The sequence below is a fragment of the Syzygium oleosum genome, unplaced genomic scaffold (assembly GCF_021117445.2).
Source record: "Syzygium oleosum isolate NSW1041296 unplaced genomic scaffold, Sole_v2.1 Sole_v2.18, whole genome shotgun sequence".
NCBI lineage: Eukaryota > Viridiplantae > Streptophyta > Magnoliopsida > Myrtales > Myrtaceae > Syzygium > Syzygium oleosum.
Window position 1 is genome coordinate 1,377,839 of NW_026607502.1, and position 15,463 is coordinate 1,393,301.

At 41.7% G+C, this 15,463-nt stretch overlaps 3 protein-coding genes across 3 annotated transcripts; 1 reads left to right on the top strand and 2 right to left on the bottom strand.

Moving 5' to 3' along the window:
• The first annotated feature begins 709 nt into the window (after positions 1–709).
• On the top strand, positions 710–5,893 carry LOC115686640 (monothiol glutaredoxin-S17). The gene is made up of 3 exons (XM_030612004.2): positions 710–1,041; positions 1,701–1,775; positions 4,421–5,893. Exons 1-3 carry the CDS (start codon positions 871–873, stop codon positions 5,651–5,653), a joined length of 1,479 nt encoding a protein of 492 aa, XP_030467864.2. The 5' UTR covers positions 710–870; the 3' UTR covers positions 5,654–5,893.
• A 572-nt stretch (positions 5,894–6,465) lies between these two features.
• Positions 6,466–9,307, bottom strand: LOC115686657 (pentatricopeptide repeat-containing protein At4g21705, mitochondrial). Its single transcript, XM_030612025.2, has 2 exons — positions 9,041–9,307; positions 6,466–8,124 (listed from the first exon to the last, which is right to left on the bottom strand). The coding sequence occupies exons 1-2, from the start codon at positions 9,305–9,307 to the stop codon at positions 6,943–6,945; spliced, it is 1,449 nt and encodes a 482-aa protein (XP_030467885.2). The 3' UTR covers positions 6,466–6,942.
• A 3,595-nt stretch (positions 9,308–12,902) lies between these two features.
• On the bottom strand, positions 12,903–15,222 carry LOC115686614 (heat stress transcription factor B-2a-like). The gene is made up of 2 exons (XM_056319510.1): positions 14,735–15,222; positions 12,903–13,543 (listed from the first exon to the last, which is right to left on the bottom strand). The coding sequence occupies exons 1-2, from the start codon at positions 15,080–15,082 to the stop codon at positions 13,133–13,135; spliced, it is 759 nt and encodes a 252-aa protein (XP_056175485.1). The 5' UTR covers positions 15,083–15,222; the 3' UTR covers positions 12,903–13,132.
• Between the last annotated feature and the right edge of the window lie 241 nt (positions 15,223–15,463).

A 15,463-nucleotide genomic window follows, 5' to 3' on the forward strand; every position in this document is an offset into this window, starting at 1 on the left:
CTTTTAATCGCCATTTATGTCTGTAAACATTATGCATGCCAGCAGGAATATGTACATATTACATTTCATCATTCTTTATTCAACATCCGCTGCGGATTATGGCATTGATCCGCTAACGAAGTTGCTGGCTCTGATACCATGAAGGGTATACCATGAAAGGTCTAAGGTAAGAATAAATGGAGATTATAGAAGGGTATGCTTTCTCATGTCGGCCTGCATCTTTGGTCACATAAAGGAACAGGCCTTTTAGTCTCCAGACACCATTGATCTTTACCTTGGTGCTCTCAGGACTTTCCGATCCACAGGATCCACGTAGAGTGGCAAGTGAAGAGCATACTCGTGGAATCAATATATCCTATAAAATTAGTATTATAAATTTAACCTCGCCTCTGTTCAACCTTCATCCTTCTCTCTCTCTTCCTCCCTTCGTTCCTATCTTCATTAATCCGGGGGTTCAGCTTTAATTTTAATCTTTCGAGTAATCTTATATGTTCCGACGAAAATGCCCTTACTCGGCCCGAAATCGAGCGCGCACACGAGCGGGCACATTTCATCAAGTACAGGGGCTCATTTGAAATAAGGCAAAATACGAGACCCTTTTGTGAAAAGGACCTCACTGCAAAATTGGGAAAAAAAAATTTCTTCTTTTTCTAATAAATGTTAAAGATTCGGCCAAAACAAATCAATCACGAACGCATTCCCCAGCGACAGAATATATCTCAAGCCAGCTCCTCCAGCTCCGCCACTGCAACGCAACGCTGGAAAGCTTTACCATAAAGGAGCAAACTTTCTAGGGTTTCTGCTGCTCGCCGACCACAGTCTCTCTCCTCCGGCGGCGTCGACCCGGGGCAACCTCCGTAACGCGACCCGATGGGAGGCTCCGTGAAGGAAGTCCGGTCGAAGCAGGAGCTCGACGCCGCCGTCGGGGGCGGAGCTCCGGCGGCCCTCCACTTCTGGGCCCCGTGGTGCGACGCGTCCAAGCACATGGACCAAGTCTTCGCCCACCTCTCCACCGACTTCCCGCTCGCCGAGTTCCTCCGGGTTCGTACCGGTTATCCGCTGGCGGAGTGGGTGATTGCTGTTTGTTTCTCGAATTCTCTCGGTTTATGTGGTGCGGACGGATGGGTAAAGATTGCCTGCGCCTTGATAGGGCGCACTTCGCATCGCTAATCACTCGCCAGGACTTGTAAAGATGGATGAAATATGACCTTTTTTGGGTCTGTGCCAGTGTTATGTGTTGAATGTGGACTGATTTGAGTATCTAAGTGGTTGTTGTTTGTACATAGCATACGTGTTCTTAGGATTGATTCGCAGAATTCTGTTGGAATGGCCCGAAAAAATCATTGCTATATTTGACTAATGAGATCGGGAGTGCTGGTAGTGCGTTGAACCTTGAGTAGGTTCCGTGAATTCGGGATAGTGCTGACGGGATAGTGTTGGCGTGTTCGCTGGTTAGTCTGATTTGTACATCTCACGGCAGTTTTGTTAAATTATCCCGAGATTGTGATGATGGATCATGATGTTGATTTGAGGCAGAAAGGAACGTGAAAAAAAGCTTTGGCTCATCGGTTGTGTATAACTGTGCTTTAGATAGAATTGCAGATGCAAATGAGGCTCTGTGCTCTTGCTTTGGTGTGATTTAAAATGTCTCTTGCCTCGTGGATAGTTTCATTAATGTTCATCTCTAAATTATTCTGTAGGTTGAGGCTGAAGAGCAACCTGAAATATCTGAGGCTTATGCAGTGTCTGCTGTGCCCTACTTTGTGTTTTTCAAGGTGAGTCTTCGTGAGCGTCTTTGCTCTGTCTTTTGTTTGATGGTATGACTTTTTGGTCTAATACTGTTTGAATAGTTCTGTCTTTCTGAATAGAAGATTTTGTACATTTTAAAGATCCTCTGATGTTGATTTATGTTCCTCCAAGAGGGTTGCAATTTTTTCTGGTGTATGTACAGTAAAATAAGTGGCGGTACTTTTCGTTCTCATACCTTTATATTCATAAGTCATTCTTTTGCATATTCCTGTGTCTACGTAGTTGATGATTCTAGCCCATGCTTGGGATTGCTATAAAAACTATCTGGTACTCCTCAAAATGTATAGAACAAGGACCACATGCTTGACTGCTTTCACTATCTTTTGAAAAATATTCTTAGGAACAAGACTGATGTTTCTCCTTTGGAGGATAGAAATGAAACACCAAGATTATTCTTTTATTTGTTTTGATTTTGGTTTTTTTTATAGTGTGAGGAAATGAACAAAAAGGCACAAAGTGCAGACCAAAATCTCCAATATACACTGTTGGAGATGTATAAATGCAATTTTCAAGTTAAAACCTCTCAAATGCTCTTTCTCATACTGAGAGCTATTGAAGACTGACTTCCTTTTTGTTCTCAACAAATTGCTTCTAGATTAATAGGTTCTTGTAACATGCTGTCTTGATTCTGTTGGTACAAGGTAGGTCTTCCACATCTCTTTTTTATTTGTTTCTTTTAAAATTCTTAAGACTTGACAACAAGGGTTATCGGGGGAATAATTATAATCTTTCACTTGTCTTTTGGTTCTCTTATTGTATTTAGTCTTGTATTTGATTCCTTTACAACTTTTCTAATTGACTAAAGAGTCTTTCTTTTTCTGAGAACTGTGCTATGCAACATTCTCCTTTAAGATTTCTTAATTTGTGGTACCTGTACCGTGTGAGAATCAATTTGAACCGTGACAATTTTATAGCTGAGGGAATTTGTCTTGGTACCTGCATTCCGAGCCCATCAAGCAAAACAAAGTGGTTTCTTTGTCATTATTAGCTGGAAACGGTTTGATTTAGAAGCATTTATAGGGCATTCTAGAATAATCTATTTGATATTTGTGTCACTATTGTGTGCATAATACTGCCAACCTCATTTAGTGCTGGCCCCTCTTATTTGGATGAGACTTAGGTTGATACTGTTGTCATTGTAATACATAAATACAATGCTTTCTATCTTCCATTTTCCACGTTGTTGAACAAGCTTGGAGCTTTTCTCGGAAAATGGGTTATAGCGGAAAGATGTTGCAATGGGGTTCTCTCAACAGTTTCAGGGGAAAATAATATACACATGTCAAATATATGAAAAGGGAAGTTAGACACTGGATCAGAACCCATTTTTTACGTGGAAGTAACTGAACACTATGGAAAGGTAAGTGAGAGAGGTGTTGAAAAAATTTTAATTCACTCACAAAATTTCAAATTTTGCCCCATTTTACGCACTCATTTCTCATTTTCCTTCCCTCCTTATCTTAACATAAGGTTAGTTCAGTCATTTCTTTGTTTGTTGACAGCAACTTTCCTGTTTCATGTTGTCATCCAGTTTTTCTTGGACAATCATTCTTTATGCATCAAGGTGAAAACCTTTCAGTGGGATGTAGAGCATTTTGGAAAGACACATAAAGAAAATTTGTGCTTATTTACAACTAGACTTTTTGTTGCCCTTTTAAGCTGACCAGTTACAAATTTGGGAGGAGATGGAGTTCACCGTATCCTTTCGATGAAATTGGAAAAGATTCTAGTACAGTGTACAGCTGGAGATAAAGGGTGTTTTAGTCATTTTCTCTTGTTAGAGTTTGGAAGGGAAATAGAAACCTCCTGATGATTCCATCCTAGGATAATGAACCAAGACAAGATGGCAGAAATGGGAAGAATAAAAAAGTAAAAGGTGGAAATCTACCAACAGGCTGCAAGTCCTTCGAGAGATGGAGTAGCAGAAAAATACCTTGTAACAAAATGTTGAACTGGTAAAGTGCAAACTCTTCCATTGAGCGGTGAGGAGTCAGCATCTTACATGTGAAGGACACCTTTTCCTCTTAAGAAGTGGATGTTTTGATATTGTAGCATGTAGTGGCTTCTTTTCATTTTGTGCAAGGTAACTAGGTGGGTAAGATGGACATAGGGCAATTTTTCCATATGCTTTATTTTTATATGGAATGGCTGGATTTTACAGGTTCTATTGCTTTTATTTTGCAAAATTCTAGTTAGAATGGTTGTCATGTGGCCAATCAAGGTTTAAAGGCAGGTCTGGAATATTCCTCTGGAAGTTTTGCAAGTGCACTTGAAGTCATAACTGTCTGTGGCAAAGTTGTTGGAAAGAATTTGAGGCCTCAGAGAAAGTTATAGGTTGTGGGAAATGTGGGCTCTTGGTAGGAAAGTGATCTTGAGTATACATACTTGAATGCTTTTGCATGGATTTTTCATGGCATGTGTCTCATGGCTTTAGTTTTTATGCTATGAAATTTGTGGCAGATTTTGGATACTGTCATAGTTAATGAGATGATATAATACATCCAGAACACACACTGGCAGCCTCCTATTTGTGAACTTTATTTCAGTAACCTTGTATAATGCTTGTTAACAGTGCATTCTATATCTAATTGAGTTCTTTTAAATCTGTCAGGACGGTAAAGTTGTTGACACGTTGGAAGGTGCAAATCCATCTAGTCTGGCTAACAAAGTAGCTAAAGTTGCAGGATCGATCAACCCTGGTGCACCTGCAGCTCCTGCCAGTCTTGGGATGGCTGCAGGACCTGCAGTTCTTGAGACAGTGCAGGAGTTTGCAAGAGGAAATGGTTCTTCCCCAGTGCAGCAACAAGGGGAACCTGTTAAAATTGATGCACTTGAAGTTCGACTGCAGCAGCTAATTGATTCTCATCCAGTAATGCTATTCATGAAGGGAAGCGCTGAAGCCCCTAAGTGTGGATTTAGCCAAAAAGTTGTAGATATTTTGAAGAAAGAAGGGGTCAAGTTCGGAACATTTGACATCTTATCTGACACTGAGGTTCGTGAGGGATTGAAGAAGTTTTCAAATTGGCCAACTTTTCCCCAGCTCTACTGCAAGGGAGAACTGCTTGGTGGATGTGACATAGCAACTGCCATGCATAATAGTGGTGAACTGAAAGAAGTTTTCAGGGATCATGGGATCAGTATTGCCACATCCGATAAGGCAACACATGAAGAAACTGGAAGTGGTAAGGCTGGCATCACAGAATCCACTGGCTTGAGTTCAGCTCTCACGTCTCGGCTTGAAAGCCTCACAAATTCAAGTCCAGTCATGCTATTTATGAAGGGAAAACCTGATGAACCCAAGTGTGGTTTCAGCAGAAAGGTAGTTGAGATACTTAGACAAGAGAAAGTGGAGTTTGAGAGCTTTGACATTCTCTCTGACGATGAGGTCCGCCGAGGGCTCAAAGTTTATGCGAATTGGTCCAGCTATCCCCAGCTTTATATTAAGGGTGAACTCATTGGAGGATCGGACATTGTATTGGACATGCAGAAAAGTGGGCAACTTGAGAAGGTTTTACTCGAGAAAGGAATTGTTCGGAAAGAGAATCTCGAAGACCGTCTTAGGAAGTTGGTTAGCTCGTCACCTGTTATGCTTTTCATGAAGGGCAATCCTGATGCTCCTCGGTGTGGATTTAGCTCCAAGGTCGTGAATGCCCTTAAGGAGGAGGAGATTGCCTTCGGCTCCTTTGATATTCTAACCGATGAAGAAGTGAGGCAAGGTCTTAAAACCTTCTCCAACTGGCCTACCTTTCCACAACTTTACTACAAAGGCGAGCTAATAGGAGGTTGTGATATTGTAATGGATCTTAAAAATGGCGGAGAGCTAAAGGCCACCCTATCTGAGTAGAGTTGCTCCAAAATCACGCCACAAGCGAAGACAAAGCCGGACAGCAACATCAGTTTCTTTTTGCGCATTCGTTGATGATTTGCTTGTTCCAGAGGTTTTTTATTTTTTATTTTTAAATATACTCTTATATCGACTCCTTGAGATTGACTGTGAACAGTCCTTAAATGCGATAAAGTGGTAAAGAGGTGACTATCAATTGCAATCTTTAAGATGGGGAAAACTTATTTTTTATAGTGTAAAGATGGTGAAGCTCGCATGGTTCTCGTCGTGTTTGAAGAATTGTTGCGGTTTTGTGTGGTTGCCTTCTGTTTGTTGAAGCTCAGGGATGGTTTCTACGACGGCTGTGGTGAATATGCGGTTCTGTCATCTTGACGTATGGATTTTGCTGATTGTACATTGTTTGTCATTCGGACATCATTCCTCTTCATTTGGGCAGAAAATTCACCTGTAACTTGATAGGAACTATCTATTGTTTTTGTTATTCTACAATTTAGAAAGTAGCTAGGAACAAAATGAAATAGGAATTCGAAACAGAGGCAGAAGAAGTAAGAGAGGATACTGGAATTTCGTACGAGACTTAACGAACTGAGCATAAACTTTTTCTGCCCGAGAAATTTTAACACAGTTAACTGAAGAAAAAAGGATACTTCCCAAGTCTCTAACAAATTCCCAAGGATGATTCAATTTCACTTACGACAATGATTCGCCCAGCCTCAGATATATATCCTGAAGCGATACTTTGCTGCTTAATGCCGAGTCATTCGTTTTTTCTTGCTTTGGGTCGATTGAAAGTCATTCACTGTCTGTCACTGATATTCAAGTTATGCTGGAATTTTATTTAGGCAAAGAAATGCACATTTCTCGTGCAAAGGAAGCGACTTCGCCATAAAGGAGCGCGAACTCATACTGATTTCAGACATAGAATTGCCTGGCCAATTCTCTGCGAAGACATCAAGATGTGGAAGGGACACGGAAAACTAGAAGATTCTCAACGCACCCCCAAAGAAATATCCCACACCTTTAACATCGGCGCTTCGATGCTCCGATGATTTACTAGTTCTCAAGCACTAACCTGATTTTCTCCAATTTGCGGAAGAGCAATTTCATTCAGAATTCTCTGTTGACTTGCTTGAGGTGAACAATGGCACTGCAAATGATCTTCCACTACCCAAGGTTTCACCGGAAAACCAGCGGACAAAAAGTCTGGCTGTTTGATCATTCCAAATAGCGGTGTGTCGTGTGCCAATAACATCTTTCACGCCAATGAGCTTGTTTCTTCTCTTTCTAGGTCAGCAGCTTTCGTTCTGTTTAGAACCCACCCACATCTTACTCTCTCTTGAATCAGCCTTTAACAGGGCATCATGGATTTCTCTGCTTACAGGGACGATGGATAAGAAGCCTGCAAAAGCTTCCACATCTGCTACATTACTATTATCACCAAGCCAATTTAGAATTGCTGTGATCAACTTAAGATCGGGCTTCCACCTTTTCTTCGTCATGGGAAGAGAGAGGGCCACCTTCATGCTCTTCAATGCTTTCTCCATATCAACTTTGTGCCAATATCCTGCAGCCACTCCCGCCCAACTGTCTGGAGTAGTTTCTTTTCCTTTCTCCAACAAATTCTCGAGGAGCATTTCGGCTTTCTCATGCAACCCTTTTTCAGAAAAAGCCGCTATGACAGTATCTGGAATTCGAAAATCATAACAGTTCCCAGATGATTCCCACTCCTTCAGCACTTTCTCAGCTTCTTCAAGTTCACCAAGCTTCACCAGAGATTTTAGTAGGTTAAAATAATCCTTGTTTATGCACCTCTTGCAAGCATTTTTCTCTAGATCCCACAACCTCAAAATTTCTGTCATGTTTCCCAGACTAGCATGGAGTGATATCAATTGGTTATATCCAATCCCATCTTTCCCAGTTAGTCTCTCTTCTGATCTCTTCAGGGCATCGAGCGCCTTCTTGGTCAGCCCTGCTTTTATGTAAAAATTTGCAACAACGGCATACGTATTCCAGTCCACGGCTATGTGAGGTTGGGTTTCCATCTCTATGAGGAGTTCTTCCATTCCCTTTAAGTCAGATCTCTCACCATAGGAATTCATACAGATCCTGTAGCTAAAGTTATCGGGCAAAACTTTGTTCTCTTTCATCTCAGCTAACACATCGGATACTTTATCGTGCTGTCGAATTTTCGTGAACAAGCACATCATGTTGTTGTAAGTGAGAGCCGTCAAGTCAAAACCCTTCTCCCTCATTTTCCGGAGATGAGACAAGGACTTCTCCACCTGGTGCTGCCTTACATAACAACTAAGGAGAGCTCCATATGTCTTGTAAGTTTTATCATGGTCCATCAAGTTCTCAAAGTAGTTTTCAGCTGAAAGTAATCCGTGGACCCTCCCTATTAAATCTAACTGCACAGCATGCTCCACAGGTGAAAAAACAAAAACACCGTTCTTTTGGGTCCATTCGGAGACCTGCAAGACAAGACCACGGAAAATAAGAGCGTAGACAGCAGAATTGCTCGCCTCAAAATCAAAGGTTGTGCATATTATACCTCCACCACAAAACCCCACCCCTTTTCCAAATCAAAAACACAGATCCTGAAGGAAAAGAAAAACGAAAGGGCCACCTAGGACATGTCCTATAGCAGTCATCAACTTTCCCGAGACCACGGAATCTGCACCTAATCGGACTTTCCTCTTTGAGGGTAGTAAATTCACTTCTTTAGGAGGCGCTGTCTATGAGGACAAAAAATGCAGGTCTTCATTCTGTTCCCAATGGCTAGCCTACCAACACTCTGCATACAATTAATCCTTCTCTTTGTCCCTTGTTCTTGTTACAATAGTGTCACTTCATTTTACCGTTGCAATCACAAACCCAATCTCAGATCTCTACCCTAATCACAACCCACTTTTTATACAAGCACGAAGGTTAATCGGCCAGAAGAACGGAAGAAACCAACTAGAACACAAGAAAGATAACTACACGCCATAATCTGTCTAATTGGGTGCATAAGTTCATAGAGCACTCGTATCGAATTAGAGACCAGCAGAAACAAACAGCTCAAAATTGACCCTTTGAGTGATCTAAGCACCCGCAATCGGTCAAATTACAATCTTTCAAATAACTTGTCCGTGTCAACACACAATTTGCACATCACAGACCAAGTATTCTATCCCACAAAAACAAAAATCCCGACTTTGAACACACAAAGCAATCCGCGACCCACACAACATCCCGAAATCACGCTATTAGAAACATCACCGAACCACACGCTACTCAACGTCACGCGAAACAGACCCACATTCATCAGGACACCAACAGCCCAATCAACAGCTCGACCGAAGGAGGTGGGGAAAGAAGAAACAAAAAACCCAGATAGCGACGGACCTCGAGCGCGTGAGAGAACCGTTTGCGGCGGCGGAAGTCGCGGATGATGCGCTGGAGCTCGGCGAACCGGACCTTGTGGCCCCCTCCGACCCAGGCGTCGAGCACCGGAGCGACGCTCCGGCCGGGGCTCCCGAGGGGGCTGACCTCCGAGTAGAGGGTGGGCTTGCGGGTCCTGCTCTTGTAGTAACCTCTGCACGTCGAGCCGATCGCCGCTTGGGGAAGCCGGCGGCAGATTTGGGAGCGGAGCAGAGACGACCAAGCGTTCATTGATGCAGAGCGAGCGACAGAGAGAGAGAGAGAGGGGTTTAAGCAGGGTTTTGCTAGACAGTCAGCCAATTCTTCTGTTCATAACTTCGTATAGTCATCAAATGTGATTTCAAAATACATTTACATATTATTCTTGATTAATATGGTCTCTAATTTAAGGTTTGGTTTTTTTTTTTTTGTATATCATGATCTCTAATTATAAGGTTAATAAAGTTAACAAAATGGAAAATGACACAAACAGTCCCCGAACTTTGGCCCATTGTGCGATGTGGTCCCCGAGCTTTTAATTTGTTCAATGTGGTCCCTGAACGTTAACCCAATGTGCAATGCTGTCCTTGAACTTTTAATTTATTTAATATTGTCCATGAACTTTTGGTACATATTCAGTTTAATCCTTGAATTATATGTAAAATATTCAATGTAGTTTTTCCATTAATTCAAGATCACGGACTACATTAAATATTTTCATATAGTTCAGGGACTACATTGAACATGTACCAAAAGTTCAGGGACAACATTGAATAAATTAAAAGTTTAGGGACTGCATTGCACATTAGGTTAAAGTTCATGGACTATATTGAACAAATTAAAAGTTCAAAGATCACATTACACATTAAGCTAAAGTTCAGGAATTATTTGTATCATTATCCCTAAAGAAAATGGAGGAGATGCATGATTGATGAAGTTAAGAAATTTAGAAGAGATTATCTTGTTTAAGAACTTATTTCTATTTTACAAGCCATTATGTGTGCTATACGCTAAGCGCATGTTTCAAAATCATGTTCTCTCACTCATACTCACCAATTAATGATGTAGCCTATTTAAAGTAACAAATTTTGGAACCCAACAAATCATGAAGCCCTTGACCATTTGCCACTAAAGAAGCAAGTAGACAAGCCACAAAGGAAAAGGAGAATGCAGGACTTCGAGACGACAAGTAAGAGGATGAGTAGAATTAGTGGAAAAATTAAGTGCTCATGCTGCCATAAGGAAGGGCATAGCAAGGCTGGATGTTAATTGAAGAAGCAACAACAACAAGCGACACAAGAAGGCAACGATGCAAGGCCAATTGCAAGGTCAACTCCAAAGACCAGCTGCAGGGCCAGCTGATGCAATTGATGTCTTTGTTAGCAAATGCTAACTTTATGTTGATGTAAGAACATCCTTGTTCTGAATGCAATGTTGTTTTGTTTGAATCTAAGTCATGGTTGATGGAATAATTACTTGTGTATGTGTTTCCAAATTTGTACGCAATGTGTGTTGCCAATTAAGTGCTCCAATCTTGCTTCTTTGTAAGCTGGTAATGGATATGTATAAGAAAGTGAAACCAACAAATTACTTTTTAAAAAGTTGAAAATCATAAGTGATCACTTTTACCATAAAAGATCACTCGCAAACTTGTGACAAAGGTACTGCTCTTCAATCCCATACACAGAGTAGCTAAAACTAGCCGCAAAAAGCTCAACCATCAATCCTTAACCAACCACTGCAGTAGAAATTGCAACACAAACTTAATGAAAAGACACTACCCAACAAATTGATCACATAACAGGCCATTCAACACCATACACACAATTTCCAGAAAATACAGATGCATGCTTGCCCAACAATTTCTAGACATAAGAGTTAAACCCACAATTGTAACATTATACAAAGTTCCAGCAAAATTGACCACATTACAGAGTAACAACTAACACGCACTATAGTTACATGAAGAATAACTAGTTGAAGCTTGTTTGGTTGGGCAATTTACTTTACAATACAACAGCACATTCCAATGATCTTCAACTATGGAAGACTGAAAAGCTTTCTTCTCATCACTTAGTTTACAATTGAGCATAGGCAAAACTAGACAACAACAACACAAGCAATACACACTTGAACTTTCTTTCACTTTTCATCCTTGAACTTCCTTTTTCAAGTGGTTTGCCAGATATTTAGAGCCTTTGTTTCTGCTTGCATTGAGTTGGCATCGTCCAACTCGTTTGTTAATGTAGGTGGAGAGTAATATCTTTCTTGAAGTAGCTCTAAGATCACTTATGTTGCTCAACCTAAAAAATTTGCATTGACCTATCTAACATATTCGCACTTCGAGCTTGTTTTATACCTGGCGCATCCATAAAATCTTCTCTTAGGATTCAACCTTGTCCAAGTTGTTCTTCTTGGACTTCTGAGCGCACAATAGCAGTAATAGTCACATTTGTCTTGACTTTGTTAACACAAACTTGAGCCTCCTATCCCGCTATTACTCTCCGTTGTAAGATTCAGTTTTTAATTTTGCCCCAAAATGCCTCGATTTGAATTGGGGTTTAAAGAAGAAGTGAAAATTGGCTCAATTTGTCCCTAATTCTTTTAAAATTTGAAGCAAATATGTGTAGCGACGTTGTGTAGGGCATTCATGCTGGAATATTGCCACGTCGGATTTCCGACAAGCCACGTCGGTCAAAAATGTTAAATTAGCACTAAAGTTATCATTTTTTTACCAAAGTAGCACTGAGGTGATCCATCAATAAGTTTTGACATTAAAGCAATTGTCTTATGAAAGTTATGGCACTTCAAGTATCCTTGTCCGGGAAAATTATCCAAAAAGTCCTAAACCAATTGCACTTTTGCCAATTCAGTCCTAAATCTTTCACGTCTTGTCAATTGAGTCTATCCGGTTAATTTTGACTGGCTGGCGCTGATGTGGTTGTCGGCCGATGTCAGCTATCCGGCCAACGCTAACGTGGCAATTTTTAAATATTTTTTTTTCAAATTTTTAATTTTTTTTCTTTTTTTTTCTTCCTTCTTCCCTCTGGCCGGTCCGTCGACCGGCCAGAGGCGAGGCCTCGCCGGCCTCTGGCGAAGCTCGCCCCCGCCCCCTCGCCGACCACTGGTGAGGGCGAACCTCGCCCGCCGCTGCTAAGCCGACCTCACCGTCGCTGGAGGTCGCCCAAATCCGATGAGATCGAGCCTCGCCCAACGACGATGAGGTTGACCTCGCCGTGGCTGGGCGAGGCTCGACCTCGCCCAGATCCAGCAAGGTCGGCTTGGCAGCGGCGGGCGAGGCTCGCCCTTGCCAGTGGCCGGCGGGGGCGAGCTTCGCCAGAGGCCGACAAGGTCGACCTCGCCGGCTTGCCCCTCTGGCTGATCGCCGGACCGGCCAGAGGGAAGAAGGCAGAAAAAAAAAAGAAGAAAAAAAATATTTAAAAATTGTCACGTCAGCGCAGGCTGGCCAAAATTGGCCGCATGGACTTAATTGGCAATAAGTGAAAATATTTAGGACTGAATTGGTAAACTTAAAAGGTTTAGAATTGAATTGGTAAAAGTGCAATAGGTTTATGACTTTTTGGACAATTTTCCCCTCCTTGTCCCTCCAAAAAAAATATCAATAGCTTTTAATTCGACAGTTGCCCGCTTTATTTCCGCTTCACACTTCTATCTGGCAACAACAAACACAACAGCCTCGATCTTTCGTTCCTTCGGAGAAGGAGACAAAGGAATTTGATCGAAAAAAACTCTAGAAATTCAAGTCCTCGGCTGCACAAGTTGCAAGTTCGAGGTTCACGTTTGGATGATTTCAATTTGCACGCCACTAAACACGAACAATCTAGTGTTTATGTTGACCAACCCGATCTTCACATGGAGGGACCCTTGCCAAGGGGGAAGAGCCCACCAAAAGTTCAAGTTCATGAATTCTCGAGAAGATTGTCCTTATATGCTTCGAGAAGTCATAGGATAATTTCTTGATAAGATTGCGACACCCTTTATTGGGTTTTGATCTCTCAATGCAAAGGACGAAAATCAACAGAACCCCACATCCTTAATCTCTTCAATCTGCAACTACTATTCTTCACCATATCCCCTAAAATTGCTCTTGTGCGACATTATCTGCTCATGGTGGTGGTGGTTGTTGCCCATGTACTGGCCAAGGCAATCCAGCAGCTTCATCTCTAGGGCTTTGAACTGCTCTATCTGGGTCTCCAACTCCATCTTCTCCCTCCTCAAGTTCTTGTTCTCCTCCATCAATTGGACACGACCACCTTCCTCTGACAAGCTCGCACTGATCTGTGCATTGCTGTTGCTGTTGCTGCTGCTGTTGTTGTACTTGTGGTGGTCTTTGGAAGGTCTCAAGAATGAAGGGAACACGCTCGGCTCGCACTTCTTGCGGATAATCTCCGTGAGCTTGTGCCTGCACCCCCTTTGGAACTTGTCATGCTTGAACTCCCATCTCTTGGATGATGTCTTCTTGAATCCCTGCTTTTTTTCAATTTTTTTCAATAATCAACAAAATATTGAACCTATTCAAATTGTAAACCTATGTATGGTTAAATACGCCGTGCAATAAGTAGTCGTATCTAAATGTCGAATTACGATATCAAGGTTGCGCTCATTTGTTCCCTGTCTATACTTTCCTTACTCAGCTTCCCAAAAAATGTTGCTTTGTGGACATAAAAGGAGCCTTCAAAGTAAAGAGAAACTTCAATAAAGTACTTGTACATTTCTAACTATCCAAACCTCTCACTACGCGTGATTGACGCACATACTGTTTGTGTGTCGTCGACTCACTATGTGGATATAACATAAGGTGTTCGTTAACTAGTACTTTATATGTCATTTCATATTTGGACTCGCAAATACTTTCTTTAAACTTAGCAAGCCCGCACATGAGCATAGAAAATACATATGGTGTGCAACATGCGACCCGAAATCAAATAAATCTGCGCTGACCAATGTCCAAACTTTAGGCACATATTTCAATTTTAGCAAGCTGCGTCCAAGCTACACCACCTCATGTATGGGTTCAACACATGGCTGACTTCCTTCTTCTTTATTGTTTTGTTACAAAGACCTATTATCGAGGAAAGATACGACAAGAATACTCTTGAGGCGACACGTATTCTGCATTTTTTGAGTAAAACTCCATTTGAATTTTGACCGGCATTTGAATTTCTAGGCCACTTCAGTTCCGGTTTGTCTGCCTGAGGAGGTTTCCTCGTTACTGAAGGACAAAAAGAAAAAGCGTACCCTTTTCTTATTATTCAACAAAAAGTTATTTGTAGCTCCTGGACTAATAAAAATTTGAAATATAACAAAGAAAGGTAGAGAAGACAAAGTACATGAAATCTCCAAGATCTAAACTCAGAAGCTGTGTATCCTTCAATGATATTTCTCGAAGGTCATATGATCCTATCCACTAGTACAAACTCTAATTGATAGTGAAGATAAAAAGTCAGGTTGCGATGCATCTCGAAGAACCAAGCATGCAGATGAGTTCAGAAGTGTCCATCTGAACCATTAAATCCAGCTGACTCCCATCTAAAATCTTGGTATCTAAAATCACTAGATTCAGTGCTGCAGATAAGTTCAGAATGCACGTATCTGATCAGAGAGAGAGAGAGAGAGAGAGAGAGAGAGAGAGAGAGAGAGAGAGAGAGAGGGACTAACGTAGGTATTGAGTTGGCGAATGAAACTGGAGAAGTTGTTGTGCTTGAAGTACTTGGGCAACATGTGCTCCGAGAACTCCGCAGGGCACCACACTACAAACCCACTCCCTTCTCTGTTCCACGATATCATCTTCTTCTCCTTCTTCTTCTCCTTCTTCAACATGGCCTCGCCATCACCATCACCTTCTTCTTCCTCTTCCTCACCGCTGAGATCATCTTCCCCGGCTTCGTCGAGAAGATCGAAGGTCTTGAGCAAGAACGGGGCGGGGCCTCTCGTCCTCGGGCTCGTGCTCGTGCTCGTGCTCTGGAGGTTGCCGTTTTGCTCTGAAACTTCCTCGCGAGCCGCCATTGTCGTCACTTACGTGTTCCTTCGTTTGTCACTTCTTCTTGCGCGAGGCACTCGCCCTGTTGTTCTCCAGTCTTTTCTGTTTTATACTATTCAACTCAACCAGCCTCGCTAGGAAACTGCTGGCGTCCTGGAAGGTGGAGTGAGGTTTCTTTCTCCTTCTTTTGGAAACTTTAGTGATGTTTTTCTAAGGTAGTCTATCTTTAAAAAAGTGTGAGTGGACTGCTCTAGGAGTACTCAAGATTAACTTTGAATTCTGTTTGCAAATTAATTTTGTTAACTAATGTTTTGTCTACTACGGTTATTTCAAAAAAAATATTATGCAAAGGAATCCTATGATTTTTTCGGTCAACAAATCAATCAATGGAAGTAATAATGCAAGTG